At 36.0% G+C, this 15634-nt stretch overlaps 1 protein-coding gene across 1 annotated transcript in view; it reads left to right on the forward strand.

The window, feature by feature from the left end:
- Positions 1-2352: 2352 nt before the first annotated feature.
- The window catches only part of galnt18b (UDP-N-acetyl-alpha-D-galactosamine:polypeptide N-acetylgalactosaminyltransferase 18b), a gene marked incomplete at its 5' end in the record, with an annotated part of 39583 nt that continues 26301 nt past the window's right edge, over positions 2353-15634 (forward strand). The window contains 3 exons of the mRNA XM_038307489.1: positions 2353-2536; positions 4048-4245; positions 4409-4523. Of these exons, the coding sequence (XP_038163417.1) occupies positions 2353-2536; positions 4048-4245; positions 4409-4523 (497 nt within the window). The remainder of the gene's footprint in view (positions 2537-4047; positions 4246-4408; positions 4524-15634) is intronic.

The raw sequence follows: 15634 nt of genomic DNA on the forward strand, positions 1-15634 counted from the left end.
GGGTTTAAAGCAGCCTTTTTCTTATGCATCAAAAAAGGACAGTGAGGTTACAAATTTTAAACCCATCACTTCTTCCGAACTAAAAAAGACTGATTTGTAAAAAACAAAATATATATGAATCCTGCTGGGGAAAATTTACATGTTGTTTCTTTCCAGATTAAAAAACTCTTAACATAATTTTTTATATTTCTTTAATGCATGGTCTTGTTTGCCTGGAAGACCTTGAAGCCTGCTTTCCATTCTAGTGTTGTGCTTTGCTGTGATAGTAGCAATCTAATGTGGATTTATTCAACAGCCTAAGGTGTGCAGACAAGTTCCAGCCACTGTTGATGGATACCTCAGATGCTGTTGCAAGACCAGTGAATGAAAGCTGGAGGGTTAACAATGCTGGGATGATAACAGCCAAAACTAGCAAAGCCAAACTTCAGGCTGGAGCTTCAGTCACACTTTTGTTTTTCACAACTGCCAGTGGCCTGAGATATTATTGCTGAGAAAGAGCCAGTACCTGCTGGATGCCTCAGACACAAATTTTCCTATGGTGGAGTTGTGTATTGAGAAGCTGCCAGGCAATTGGTGCTGCACGAACCACACAGCAAGTCTAGGACCTATTACCAAGTCGATCTGCCATCTGCTCTGCAAGAAGAAATGCTTTTATAGTGATTTATGATGTTTGTATGTTAACATGCATGAATGCATTGTTCCCCTTATGAAAGCAAAGAGGAAATATATCAGGTTATACTCCCAGGAACAGTCACACAGTTATAAATTCCTAGTAATTTATCAAAGAACCCATGTTGATTAACTTAATCATTGCTAATGTACTATTCGCTTTCCATATTTTGTGAGTTATATATCTAAAACAGTGCCGATATGCAAAAAGTTTCTACCAATCCCCCTGTCATATATGACTTCAGGAAAGACGAATCTGAGCAAAAATAAAATGTTCATTCTTTTCACTCGCCATTAATTTTGGTCATTATCATCTCAGGAGACATTTTAGCTAAATTTACAATCCTAAACTGATGGACTTATTTCACCACTATATTAGAAAAGTTGCCTCTCGTAGGAATTCAGTGTAACTCTGGCAGACCTTCAGCAGGATATCAGTCCTAAAAGATTGATGAGCAGTAGCATATAGTCATTGCTGGCGTAATGAACTGTGCTTTATTGTGATTTGTTATGAGGCATAATAATGCATCACTCTTATTTTTCTATTCCCAACACATTAGGGCATCCTAATTTTGATGAAATAAAAGTTATTACATTTGTTACAAGAGTTCATCTAAGCTGTAAATTTAGAAATGCAGAGTAAATGACTCAAGACACTAATCTCTCTGCTTAATATTGTAAAACTTGATTTACTATAAAAGACCCCTGACTGATTAATTCATGGAGAATACAAACCTCAGTACCTCATAGGGAACAAACACAATGTCTACTTGTGAACGAACAAGTAAAATTAAGACTCCCCTCTGCTGCGGATCAGCTGACACTGAAAGAAGAAAAAAAAAGAGAAAAAAATAAATTATTATTACTAATTAAAATAATTACTCTGATATATATCTATGAAACATTAATTCTTATAGGTAATAAATGGATGCTTTGACTTACCCAGTTGAGCTGTCTAACTTTTAGAACTGTAATGTTGGTTCATGCACAGTAGAAGTATAGCCTGTCAGTGATTGTTTAACAGGCAGGGAATACCCTGGAAAGTTTGCCAGTCTGTCACAGGAATCCTAGAAATCCATCTGCCGACATGATTTCTTTCAATTTTGGAGCATGACATGATTCTGTTGAAAAATACTAGTTATTTGGAAATAAACAAACACAATCAGATCACAGGATGAGCCAGCCTGCTCATCCAAACAGAAATTGTATTACTCTCTTGTAGTTCATTGTGTGTCTTGAAAATCAAGCAGAAATGATGGTTCTTCTATGATTATACTCTGTAAGAACTTATCATGCAGAGTATGATTCATCAAACTGTACATGAGTCGGGTAAGATCAAGAATAAACTTTTGATACAGACAGCCCCCATGTATTGAAAAGGATTCCAGGCTGAGACTTTAATATTGTAAAAAACAATGTTATGGCTGTGAAGCCCCATGGAAGTCAGCAGTCTGCTCAAGCTGCTGCCTGTATGGTCCACTGATCAAAGCAGGGAAGCATCAGTGCCTTTGGCCTCTGCCCATTGAAAAACTGCCCACTAGAGGAGGACATGATGAAGTCTTGTGGGCGGTAGTGTGCTTGAGGCAATTCTTATTTTACTCACCTAATCCTAAATGAGATCTTCAAAGGAACTGCAGATGTTGATGTAAAATGGATGCTGTGTCTGATTTTTTTTTTTTGCAGATGAACTCAAGGAAAAACTGCAGGACTTTGTGTCGGAAGCAAACAGCCAGCGTCCGGGATTCATCAAGATAGTGCGGCATGCCAAGCAGGAGGGGTTGATCCGGTCCCGAGTGAGTGGATGGAGGGCTGCCACTGCCCCAGTTGTTGCCCTGTTTGATGCCCACGTTGAGTTTAATGTTGGCTGGTGAGTCACTCACAAGTGGAGCTTCAGGGGAGACTAGCTGAGCATATAAGATAAGTTCTTCAGTGATTTCATTTAAGAGTTTCATCACAATGCATCATATTTAAACCTATCCTGCATAGTTCGATGTGCAAAACACAAGGATTCTTTGTAAAATGTTTCAAAAATCAATGTGTAGGTTATTATACAGAAAAAAAGTAGACTGCATCCATTGTGAAATTACATTTCTACTTTTTCATTGTTGTTTGGGTTGCAACAAGAGTTTTTTGTTGTTGTTTTTTTTTGGGGGGGGTGTCAAATTAATCAGATTACTATGTATGACACATACTTTTTGTCTTTGTGTTGTAAGGTTATAGATATCTGTCTTTATGTATGTAGATGTACATTAGATATTTACACTTAACCTACTTAAAAATCAAGAAATTGTCAGTTTGTGCCATGCTGCGGCCTTAAACCACAACCACAATCACAAACTGTAAAACATAAAGAAAACACAGGTATATGCCTCATCCTGCACAAAGTTGTAATCATCAAAAATACCTATGCAAAGATGCATACAGCTCATGCATTATTTATAACAAGCTGGAATATATGCATGTTTTAGAGCAAAGAGACTGAAACAAGAATTTTTATTTGATTGCTGCAGTACTTTAATCGCAGTTGATTGTTTTCTCACTATGCTTACTGCTGTCTGTGTTTGATAAAAGTGTTTTATTTATGTGTAAGATTCCTGCACAGTGCATTCAAGTTGTTTAGGTTTTTAAGAAAGGAGAACATAATGCAGGGACTTGTTTGAATTAATGGCATACAAGTAATGTTTAATATTTCAAACAGAATTCACATTTGAACAGTCCATCTGTGGCTTTTTCCCTGATTATTGCAAATTTTTCCCTCATCAAACAAACACTTGTTCACACATGTTCCTGGGGACCTTGCTTTATGCCCGGGTGCACAATAATATTTATATATGTATTCGTCCTGAAGGGACCGTCTACAAACTGTTCCAAAACATCAGGGACATAAATTGTCTAAAGAATCTAAATATGCTGAAGGATTAACAGTTCCTTTTACTAGAACCAAGAAAGCTCTACTGCTGAAAATCAGATTCATATTCTAATCCCCTCTGCACCAAACTTAGCACTTTACACAATGCAGTCAGGCAAGAGGCATCTTCCTGACAACTTTCAAAGCCAGACTCATCTTTTGGATTACAGGACACAGGGCGTATTACCAAAGCACTACAGTGTACAACTGTATTGGACCTTTTTCTTTGCACTTTTCAATGAAAGGCATGGATGCCCCTGTGTAGTCATATAATAGAAGCATTTTTTTTTTCGTGTACACTAATCTAAAGGCAACTGAAAGTTTATAAGTTTGCAGTAATTGCCTGCAAAAGGTTGAAAAACTGTGTTGCCTCAGCACCCACCACCCCTCGTCACCATCCCCATCCCCAAGGCACACGCAGATAGAGATTCACACATTTCGCTGACTCAAATCTTTCTCCATTTTTAAAGGGCTGAACCAATTCTACTGAGAATTAAAGAGGACAGAACACGCATAATCTCCCCATCATTTGACAACATCAAGTATGACACATTTGAGATTGAGGAATACCCACTGTCCGCTCAGGGCTTTGACTGGGAACTATGGTGCCGTTATCTCAATCCTCCCAAGTCCTGGTGGCACAGGGGCAACAGAAGTGCCCCGATACAGTAAGTAAATCAATCCATCAGCACAATTATGTGGTATTGAATTAAAGATCAGCCATGCAAAAATGTCAAGTTTGTGATTATGAAAATCATGACTCATATTTTTGAGTTCTTAGTGTGACTGTGGGAACTAACAAACAAACCTGTTGTTCATCAAATGTTTTAGGAGCCCTGCTCTGATTGGCTGCTTTGTGGTGGACCGACTTTACTTTGAGGAGATTGGACTGCTGGATGAAGGCATGGAGGTGTATGGGGGAGAAAATGTGGAGCTGGGCATCAGGGTGAGTCCATTGTTGATTTAGAGAGCTGAGAAAATAACATAGTGGTTATAAGAGGGTGATCACATTAAACATACATCTATAATACTACTGGAATCATGGATTTTGATTTTAGCAAGTGGTATCCAAAAAAAAATTAAAAATATGGCCCCTCAGTCTTTGAGCAACTGCTTACTTAGATCAATACTACTGGTAGAACAATTTTGCACACAATATGCAAATTATTGGTTTATTCAACAATAAAACCAACATTAAAAATGTATCAAAATGCATATTTTCCAAATCATTGTTTTACTGTAAGAAATAAAAATAAGCAATTATATTACCATTATACTTGAAAGCTGGACAGGTCAGTTTACCTTTTTTTTTCTATATAAAGTATAACATGCATTGCTTTATCCTAAATGTCAATGAAATGATAGATGATAGATATAAAATATATTAACATCATTATCTCCAATAGTGAAGAGAATAATCAAAAACAAAGAGCTTTAGGAAAACAAATATTTTCTGTCAGATATGCCATTTGACAGTTACTACTGGCCCAGCTTGACTCACCAAGAGCCCTGGGCCTCTTGCTAACAAAGGCATTAATCAAAATACAACAAAGGAAACCTCAAACTAGATAATTTTGTTACTGTATTTAATTCCCACTCAGGAACAGATAAACTACTTCCCGGTTGCATTTAATCTAAACACAATGATTATTTTGTAAGAACATTGTTTGTTTGATTTGACCAAAATGTTTTATTTTGTATTTTGATATGTAAAATAACATAAGAGACATAGAAAGTTCTAAACTCTCCTTGTGTCATTATCCAGAACAGAAGGACCCAGTATTCAGGCAGACAGACAGTGGGATTACTCATAAAGCATTTATTCACATTAACTGGCTGCAGATCTGCAGTAGCAGCAGGTACTGCGTCTCATGCAGGAAACTCTGGAGAGAGGAAAACACAGGTTAGTAACCACATAAATCTAATGGGGGAAGATTATGAGCATGAGTCACTGACCTGGTTTACAAGTTCAGTCCATAGCCAGAGAACGAGGCAGGATCCAGCCGATTGGCTGCAAACAAGATGCTGCAGGTGCTGCCCAGAGTGTCCCAGAGAATGCAGCCCCGGAGAACATCCAGGAGTCCGAAGCCAGATCAGGCAAACAGATCAGAACAGGAACAGGCGGGCTCAGAGGTTGAGAGGCAGAATAGGTCAGGATCAGGAAATCCGAAACATGAAGGATCTCTAAAACACTCTCACCACTGGCTAGAGAGAACAACATAATCTGGCCTTGATGGCTGGATGCAAGCGCCTTAAATAGAGGCATGAGCAGGTGGATCAGACGAGGGGTAATGAGAAACCAGGCAGAGTTAGCAGGTTAATAGAATGAGTAAACAAGTCAGTCATCAGTGCCAAGATCATGACAGATAATGCCAACTGACCCATCATTAAACAGCTTAATTGCTCAGTTTCACTGGGACAGGGAGGAGGATTTACTTCGCTACGAGCAGTCAGGGCTGCTGACTCTTGCTAAGTTCTGTTAGCACGGTAAAAGGGACAGGGACAAGTTTAGTATACTATTATCTTACTAAATAGTACCCTTCACTGATTACATGTTGCTTAAATGTAGGCTAGCGCTAATCCATGACTAAGCTAGATCTCTTATTTCACTAGAAAATAAACAAAAAGGTAAACCCTTAGTAGAATCTACCCACTTCTTTCGGAGAGCAAATGGACATCCTTTCTTCAGCGTTTCTTTTTTTTTTTTTTTCCTTTTTCAGTTTTGAAAACCATTCATCCATCCATACATCCATTTTCTCTCACGCTTATCCCAAGCCGGGTTGCCAGCTGTCTACAGGCGAGGGTACACCCAGGACAGGTCGCCAGTCCATCAAAGGGCTATTGAAAACCTTATTTTAATAATTTTCTGGACAAAATGGTCACTGTTATTCTTGTCATTCTCGTTTATACCACCCCTGGGTATATCCATTCAAAGAAATACTAAGTTGGACTGTCAAAGCAGTACTAAGTGGTTTTGACATATGGTAAGGAATCAGTCGTAATAGAGCTTCTTAAAGCACACTTGAGTATTATTTAAGCACACTTGAGTTAGTCACAAAATATGTCTGGCTTTGTGTGGTAGAATGTTTTAGGAGGGGTTCACACCACAACTGTCCCAAATCTCTGTAAAATCTTTAGTGCAAATCAAAGGTTTATACAAAACCTTTGCAACAGCATACAGCACCCAATTTTGTGACAGTGGTTGGTCTGGACTGCCATTGAGAAGGTGTTGAAAAACTCACACTGGCAAGAAGAAAAAAAATCAGGTAAAAAGGATTTGGCTATTGTTCACAGGTTTTGATCATGTATCCCTCTGTGACCTTAGGGAATATAACGATATACCAAATTTATTTTAAGAAATCAATCAAAGAACGTTTTTTTTTAGTATTAACAGACTAGCAAATCACTGATTACCAACTACAGGGCCTGTCATGACAACTGCAAGCCTCTGAATGAAGCAGTCCAATTGACCTCAAAAAGCTATAAACACATGCCATCATATGCATGGCTTTAATATCCATCTAGCTTGTGCCTGTGTTGCTAGAGAGATGTTTTAAAGTCATTATTAACTTCAATATTCAATATTAACTTAACCGGCTATGATTGGTCATCTCCAGGAGCTTCAAAAGGTATCAAACTTGGTTTTGAATTTCCTGCAAGTGCAGGTCACAGTTTTACTTATAAACATGCTATCCAACACGAACGTGTGATTTTCGTTCACAATATATGATGGGAAACATCCTATAAACTGGATGGATGGATGGATGGATGGATGGATGGATGGATGGATGGATGGATGGATGGATGGATGGATGGATGGATGGATGGATGGATGGATGGATGGATGGATGGATGGATGGATGGAGACTGTGATTTATTAAACTGGTTTTCAGTGGGCTCAGGGGAAGAGGTAAATGGAGAGGGTAAATTAAAAGGTGTAAACAAATAAAAGAAATTAAATAAGGAATTGCATGTTTAAATCTGGGATTAGGAAAGGGATTTGTAAATGCGTTTACGAATTTTGGCTTTACATGTTTATTTAGAAATAGTTTTCAATAATGGATTAATGAATCCAAAATTCCTCTTTAAATTCATTTCAAAATGTGCAATGAGAAAAGGCTTTTCAAATTGGATTTCAAATTGCATGATTTAAATGTTAAATAGTAAATGGCTGGTTATCTTTTTTCAATGATTCACTGAGTCCTCCATAAATTGAAAAATCCTCTCATCCAAAACTTGAGTTCTCACTTAACTTATAGATATGTAGCTACCTTATTTTAAAAATAAATATCCAATATGGTTATCTTTAGATTGCTGTTATCAAATGTAGATAAATTAACAAATTGTCTACAAACAATTGTCTACAATTGTTTCCCTCAATATAGACAAAACACCCTCAAATTTGGCTAACATACAAGAATAAAGAGGATTCACAGACTTGGTGCTGCTTCTAAAAACTCATCCAGTCTAAATAAAATTTTGTTCTTTTGATATTACAGTTCAGCTGTAGTTAAAATAATAAACAATATGACATTTTTCAAAGAGCTTATAAAAGACTGTACCAGTGATGTAGTCTTTTTAATACCATATAAGTTAATTGGAGCATTTTGTGTTTTTTTTTGTTTTGTTTTTTTTTTAGCAGTGTGACATCCAGAAGGGTCAGAGCAGGAGCTTTTCTTCCTGAAAGCAGTCGTTGCTAGCTCATAGAGAGAAAATAAAGAGCCAACAGCTGTTTCAGTAAAAGAGGAAATGGCAATGTCTTTTTTTTACATTAGAGATTTTTTTAACAGGAAGTTTAGAGCAGGATGAAATGTGGATTTATTCATCATATCTAATAACAGAGATCCAGAACAGAAGGAAGATTATTCCCGTAAATCATTTAGTTGCAGTGTTTGGATTCTGTATCAATCATAATTTACGGCTTTAAGATCGAACACATTCATCAAACGTTCTGGGGCATCACTTTAGCTGCTTTGTTAAGGTGAAATTTACACTGCCATTTTTAAAATATAATCAACCTAACTGCTTTTTTTGTGATGTTAGACTAATGGGAATCTTCAACAATAGTCTATTTCTGCTGTAATGTATGAGCAGAGTTCAGCACAGGGAATATAGATTGAATTTAAATTCCACCCGTCTCTAATCTTAAACTTTCAGGCTTGCTATCCTGTTTTGTTATACCCCATTTCAATGACAGATTTACCTCTTTCATTTGTTAACATGTTCATAAATAGCTTGCATATAAATATTCATTTAAACAGGTATTTTGAGCCTGTGAAGAAACTAATTCACTGAGGGGGAAAAAATGTGCCCTTCGGATCAGGGTTACGAACCACTTGCATGGAGCGCCAGCAGTGTTTACCCGACTGTAGCTTACTGGTCATGTCCCGTAGACCAGCTGCCAACACAGGCTGGCTGGGTCCTCAGAGATGCATTTGAACAAGGCCAGCAGCTACAGGCCTTGGCTGCAACTTTAAAGAGGTTCACTTGTGAAATTAAAATAAGCATTTCTTTCTTTTCAAACGTCCACAATGTGGAAGCATTATATTAGTATTAGGACACCAAAATGCCTTTATTTTACTGTTCTGTGTCTTCAGCTCATTCAAACTGTAATTTTCATGCATGGGAAATATTGCCTGAATTATAAGATTTGCAGCTTTAATTTATTGAAACACTTTGGATGCTTTTACACTGCTTTTACATACTGGAGAAGATGCATACAGTAAAAAAGAGTCTTTATAAACAGAGACTGTGTCTGACATTCGCTGAATTACACGACTGGTTTCACTGTAAATGGTCCTGATAAAGGCTGTGCATGGAAACTGTATGACCCTCAAGTAGTCCTGTACTCTGAGAACACAGAGTTCCGGTAAGATGATAGGGAATTATGAGATCTCTATTATATAATGGGGCCTGGGTATTGTTAGCTTTGTGGGTAAGAGGAATAATTTTAAAGAGATTCGAACCAGATCCTGTTTAGAGGATAGAAGGCCAGTTTTCCTCTGCTAGAAAAGGCTGTTTGTCCAAAGATTTGCTGTTGATTTACTGTTGGGAAATACATCATATTAATATCACTCTTACTACCACTTATCATTTTCAAATTTCATCACTGCTAATTTAAAATTCTCTCTATTAACCATGTTAGCAAATGCATTAATACAACTCCCCTTTAAGACTTTGCTTTTTTTTTTTTTTTTTCTGTCGATGTTTTGATCTTTCTTCATTCTTTACTCATGATATTGTTATGATCAATCTATGGTACTCATCCACTACTTGTATGTTTGTTGTTGTGCATATTTTCTCCTCTTAATCTGTATCACATTTCTACTTTTCTTGTTTGTTTTAATCAATAATATATTATAAAAAAAAAAGAAATAAAAATCAAGCATCTGTCTTGATGAGATGCGTTCAGAATTTTTTATTAAACACGAAAACTCAACCTTTATTTATAAGTTAATCACTACTGGTTAACCAAGAGTGTATGTAAATATATTTATATTAGTGTTGAAATGTTAAAATCTGAAAGTTCCTGTCAGTCGTTCTGATTCACAGCCACGTCAGCCTCTTTAAAGCCTCCAACTTATGCTTCGCTGTGTTGTTCCTGAGATTATGCATACATCAGAATATTGTGTATTTTTATCTCTATGCTAATACACAGCTGCAGGGCTTGCTCCTGGCAGGTTTTTGTTCCACTACATTGACTTTCTATGTATAATTTAAAAATGCCAACAGAAAACAGAAGTTTGCTAGATGTTACCTTGATCCCATGAGTGTCTTCTATAAAGCAAATTCATTTTTAAAAACATTCTTTTGACAAAAAAACTGCCGCATACATACGTAAAAGGCAACTTGCTAAAAAATAAAAAAAGTAATACACCTATCGGCAAAAACAGAGAAAAATACAAATGTATTTTAGCTACTTTAAAGCTACACAGAATTAAAAGGGATGACCGAGCCAAGTAAAAATCTGGTATATTTATATATTTTTTTTCCCTGACAGATAATTAAATTCTGCATTAACACTATGTATTTTATAAACATTGCCGAGTAGGAGTTAGTTTGATTTAATGAAGAAGCATAAATTTTATACAATAAACTGTTTTTCTTGAATAAGCTAAGTTAAGGACACAAAATGCAATGCTCTCTCAAATCTACAAGCCTTTAGCATTATTAACACTAAAAGCTGCACAGAGCATTAAAATCTTACAGTTATTATCTGAAGTCAGGAAACCCACTGCCCACACTGAAAGCATGGTAATGTCCGTCCCCACAAAATACATGGGCGTCTTATATGCTCACATATTGATCTACTGCATGTAATCAGTGTTCAAGATGAATCACAGTACAGGGTTGGAATTACAGCATTAATCTGAAATGTCACTTTGAGTTCTGCCTGCCTGTTTGAACTTTCTATGCTTAGAAATATTTCTTATTAAGCCTGATAAGAAAAATGCAGCAAACCAAAGATGCAAAGTTCTCTGAGGTGGTCCTTCAACTGAGACTTTGGAGAATACATCTAAAATTACCTCAGGACTCTGAAACAGTATTATAATTCAGGAGATTTCCCCAAACACCCGTGAATCCTGAATATTCCACCTTTGAAGCCAACCTGGGACAATGCATCAAAACAAGACCAAAGCAAATGTCCCTCTGAACACCTGCCAGTGAGGTTGTGTTGAGAAATGTGGATCATTGAAGGCTCTGAAAAGCAATCATGAAGCAGGCATTGTGCACATTATATATAGGAATGCAAATAAAACCCCTTAATTATCAAAATAATGATTAACACTAAAGGTTTAATTTCAGCAAGCAATTTTTATTCACTCTTAATCAAGTCTAATCCACCACTCTCTTATATAAAAATCAATTCCCTATAATTCTTAAGGTTAAAAATATCATTAACCATCTCTTTTCTTTATTGTACTTTGTAATTAATAAATAATGACCTATATAATGCTTGTTTTTTTTGTTTTTATATTTACAGAATGAAAAGCTAATTAAATATCACCAATTGTGTACTTACCTTTAAAAACGTTTATAACCTGTTTATTTTTCCTTTTTTATAAATAAATATCCCTGTCAAAGGATTTTAATGTGCACATTTAGCCTTTGTATGTGAAATCTAAATTATACATAAAACACTCTGTGAATACATCCATGATAAATTTGATAGATATTAAATTATACTCTGTCCGTTCATTGATCAAACAGACCCTAGATTTATAATAAGTGAAATAAGATGATGATGAAGACATTCCCTTTTTTTTCCTAAATTAATTAATTACCATGTTTATGCAATTATTTTTATTGTAAATTTCATAATGAACTCACTGAAAATACTATACTAACTGCACGCATTTACATGGACATAAGCTAATGTCATTGCGTGATTCATTTAACACTGAGTACAAAGCAATTTATAATTTCTAATTTTATACTTTGATATAATAGATTTGATTTACTTAGATTTAGATGCATGTCATCAGAATATACATTATTTCTGTACTGTATGGGTTGAGATTGAAAAATGTTATAATTGGGTCATTGCAACAAAAATATAGCCATAGAGGCATTGATACTTTTAGTGGTTCACATGTGAGGTATATGTATAGTAAGTGAAGCTTGCAGAGCTTATTATATATAAAATGTCAACAACTAGTAAACATTACTCATTATTGAAATAATGTTTGCTACAGTATCAAATGCATAGGGAAATGATTTTCATACCTAAGACATGCTATCTCCCAGTGCCACTAAACTGAAAGATTGACACATAAGTTTCACTGTATTGTGCAAAACAACTTTTGGAAATTTTAATTTCAAAGTTCGCCTCTCATATTCTGGTCATATTTTTAGATCATGATATAGATGATTTTGTTTTTTTCTCTAACCAGAGGGATGCTGAGAGAACTTAGTTGTTGGCAAAGTTGGCTCGTTAGTGGGTTGAAAGTTCACAGATGGTACAGAATCAGTGCTACTCCCACTCAGATATCGTAGCAATGATCCAAATTCTACATTACATAAGTTTATATGACTGAGCTTTGCTTTCCTTGTAATCCGACTGAAACTTTAATTTGCTTTAATTTCTTATTATTTTTGCAGAAAATAATAGGGTAATGTACTTATAGTAGGGTAATGTACTTGGTTAGTACGCAGCAGACCATTGAATTCCACTACAATGTTCTCGGTATTCAGTGAGTTCAGATTGGGAGGACAGCTCGTATACTTCAGAGCTTTGGCAGGATTTGATGTCCCAAAAGTTTCCCTGGTGTCATGATCTGGTGATATGGTAATATGGTAATATGATGTATTTCCCTGGTGTCATCAGAGCCACACATTGTCCCGAATGCTTGCGTGCATGGAGGATGTAGCGTGACAGCAGGTTTTCCCTGTAGGTCAAATGTAGCCCTGCAGATTTTGTTTTAAATAAAAACATATAACACATAGGACTTATCTTAATCCAGTTTAATAAATGATTTATTGTAAATACATCAATATGACCAATCCTCAACAAAACCAAGAAAAGAGGAAAAATATAATCATAACAGACTTAGTTTGGTAAAAAGCAGATTTTTACCAATGCATCACTATTTGTATCTGACCAGTTATTTTCTTAATTCTGATGTCTGCTGGTTAATTTCATCTAACAGTGCATTTTCCAACTTCACTCACTATGATTAAACCTATTTGGAAGGATGAAAAGAAGATAAATCTAATTAACTCAGAAACAACATCAACATTATCTTAAATATAAATACATTCAATAAAAGCCAATTTTAAATAAACAAAGAGAGCATTTTTTTCTGCATTGATATCTTAACTTTGTACTTTTTCACACACAAAAAAAAGCTTAAGGATATTATTAAAGGTGATTAACTAAATTTAACAGCACAGGCAGAGGCTGTAATTGTAGAACAGCACTGATGGAACTTTATGACCCCTGGACTGGTGAAATCCAATGTCTTCCAGTGTGTAATCTCAGAGCAGCAGCACAATCAATAAGAATGTCTTTTGTCTTACAGGTGATGTGAATAACGATGTGTCTCTGGTACAAAATGAAATATATCCTGAGACACCAGCTGCAAATACTAAATATATGAAATGCAAGTATTGTTAAATGCTTTTAAATTAAAATAGTTATAAATTTATTATCTCTTTAAATAGAGTATAACTAGCAAGGTGCAAAATTTAATGGTTTGTTGTTTATATTTCTGTGAATGTCATTTTTGCTGTGATATGGATGGATGGCCTACATGTTAAAAAGCGGCACTCTACTTAGATGAAACTGGCCCCATCACTCAGCTTTAAGATGGATTTATGAATAATTTTTATTGCTTACGAAATGTTACATGGCACAGCTGCAAAGCTCACATAGAAGCTATTGGTCAATGTATTTCAACCGTGTAAAAACAGATAGTGTGGAGCTGTTTAGCAAGCAAAGCATTGTTTCTGTGTCAATATTAGTAAACAGCAGACTTATAAATATATTTTACATGCTTGTACATTTGCTTCAATTCAGCAAAACAAGGATTTTACATCCCTGCTTCAAATTTATATTTAGGAGCTTATAGTATTTCAACTTTCTAAAAAACAGCATTCTCTTAAAAGTATGCAAACTATCTCCTTAACCTGAAATACTTTTCCAATTCTTCCTCTTTAGAAGTTAGAATATGCATATTAGGTACTAACCTGAAGACATCAAGCAAATCGGTCTCCGCCAGGTGACGTCAATTGTTTACCTCGGGCGCGGTGCATCGTGGGAAAACCACCATATTAGGCGTAAAGTCGAGATAAGCCACACGCGGCTGTTCTTTCGGCACAATTATTTACCAGAAATGACACGATCGTGTTGTGTGAGAGGCTGCCAGTCCCGGTGTCTTGCCAAGGTAGTTATCCCTGCGAAAATTTGTATCCCCTCGTCGGGATCGCGCACGGAGTAGGAAGAACAACCCGAGTTAACTCCACTTCAATTCCAACGTGCAGAACTTGAAATTTGAAAGGTTTTACGTGCATGAAAGTTGAGCTTTACTGTTTTATTCTTTACTTCACATGTTATAGCAGAATATCGCCAGTGATATTGATCTAAAACTAATAATAAAACACAAACGTTGGCTTGAAAGCTGGTCGCTGACAGCAGTGTCTACTCCTCCCTCTGAAAGCAAACAGATCCTTGTTCTTTTCCACATGTTCATTAAAAAAATCTCTCATTGTTTCACAGTGTCCAAATGTTCTCATCCCATTGAAAACTGTTGTAAACCGTATACTTGCAATAAAAATGAAATAGAAAATGGAGTGCACGTGTAATCATTAAAGACCATATGCCAGAACTGGCAATATGGGATAAAATAAAACCTGCTGTAATCTGTTCCCCCTGTCTAAATTAGGCAAAAAAGGCCCCAGCTTTTTCATTTTTGGCTTATAAACATCTTTTATGATGACAACTAACCCCTGAAACTCTGGAGTAGATTGACCTTTATTTCTTAAAGTTAATAGGGGGGAACAAATTATAGCAGGCCACCTGCTATAATCTGTTCCCCCTGTATAAATCAGACAAAAAAGGTCCTAGCTTTTTCATTTTTGGCTTATAAGTATCTTTTATGATGACAACTAACCCCTGAAACTTTGGAGTTGATTGACCTTTATTTCTTAAAGTTACAAGGGGGGGACAGATTATAGCAGACCACCTGCTATAATCTGTTCCCTCTGTCTAAATCAGGCAAAAAAGGTCCCAGATTTGTCATTTTTGGCTTATAAGCATCTTTTATGGTGCCAAAAATGAAAAAGCTGGGGCCTTTTTTGTCTGATTTAGACAGGGGGAACAGATTACAGCAGGTGGCCTGCTATAATTTGTTCCCTCCTTGTAACTTTAAGAAATAAAGGTCCATCACATCCAAAGTTTCAGGAATAAATTGTCATCATAAAAGATACTTATAAGCCAAAAATGAAAAAGCTGGGGCCTTTCTTGCATGATTTAGACAGGGGGAACAGATTACAGCAGGTTTTATTTCATCCCATATTGCCAGTTCTGGCAAAATGGGATGAAATAAAATGGCTGAT

The sequence above is a fragment of the Cyprinodon tularosa genome, unplaced genomic scaffold (assembly GCF_016077235.1).
Source record: "Cyprinodon tularosa strain WSP-4 unplaced genomic scaffold, ASM1607723v1 ctg1163, whole genome shotgun sequence".
Classification (NCBI taxonomy): domain Eukaryota; kingdom Metazoa; phylum Chordata; class Actinopteri; order Cyprinodontiformes; family Cyprinodontidae; genus Cyprinodon; species Cyprinodon tularosa.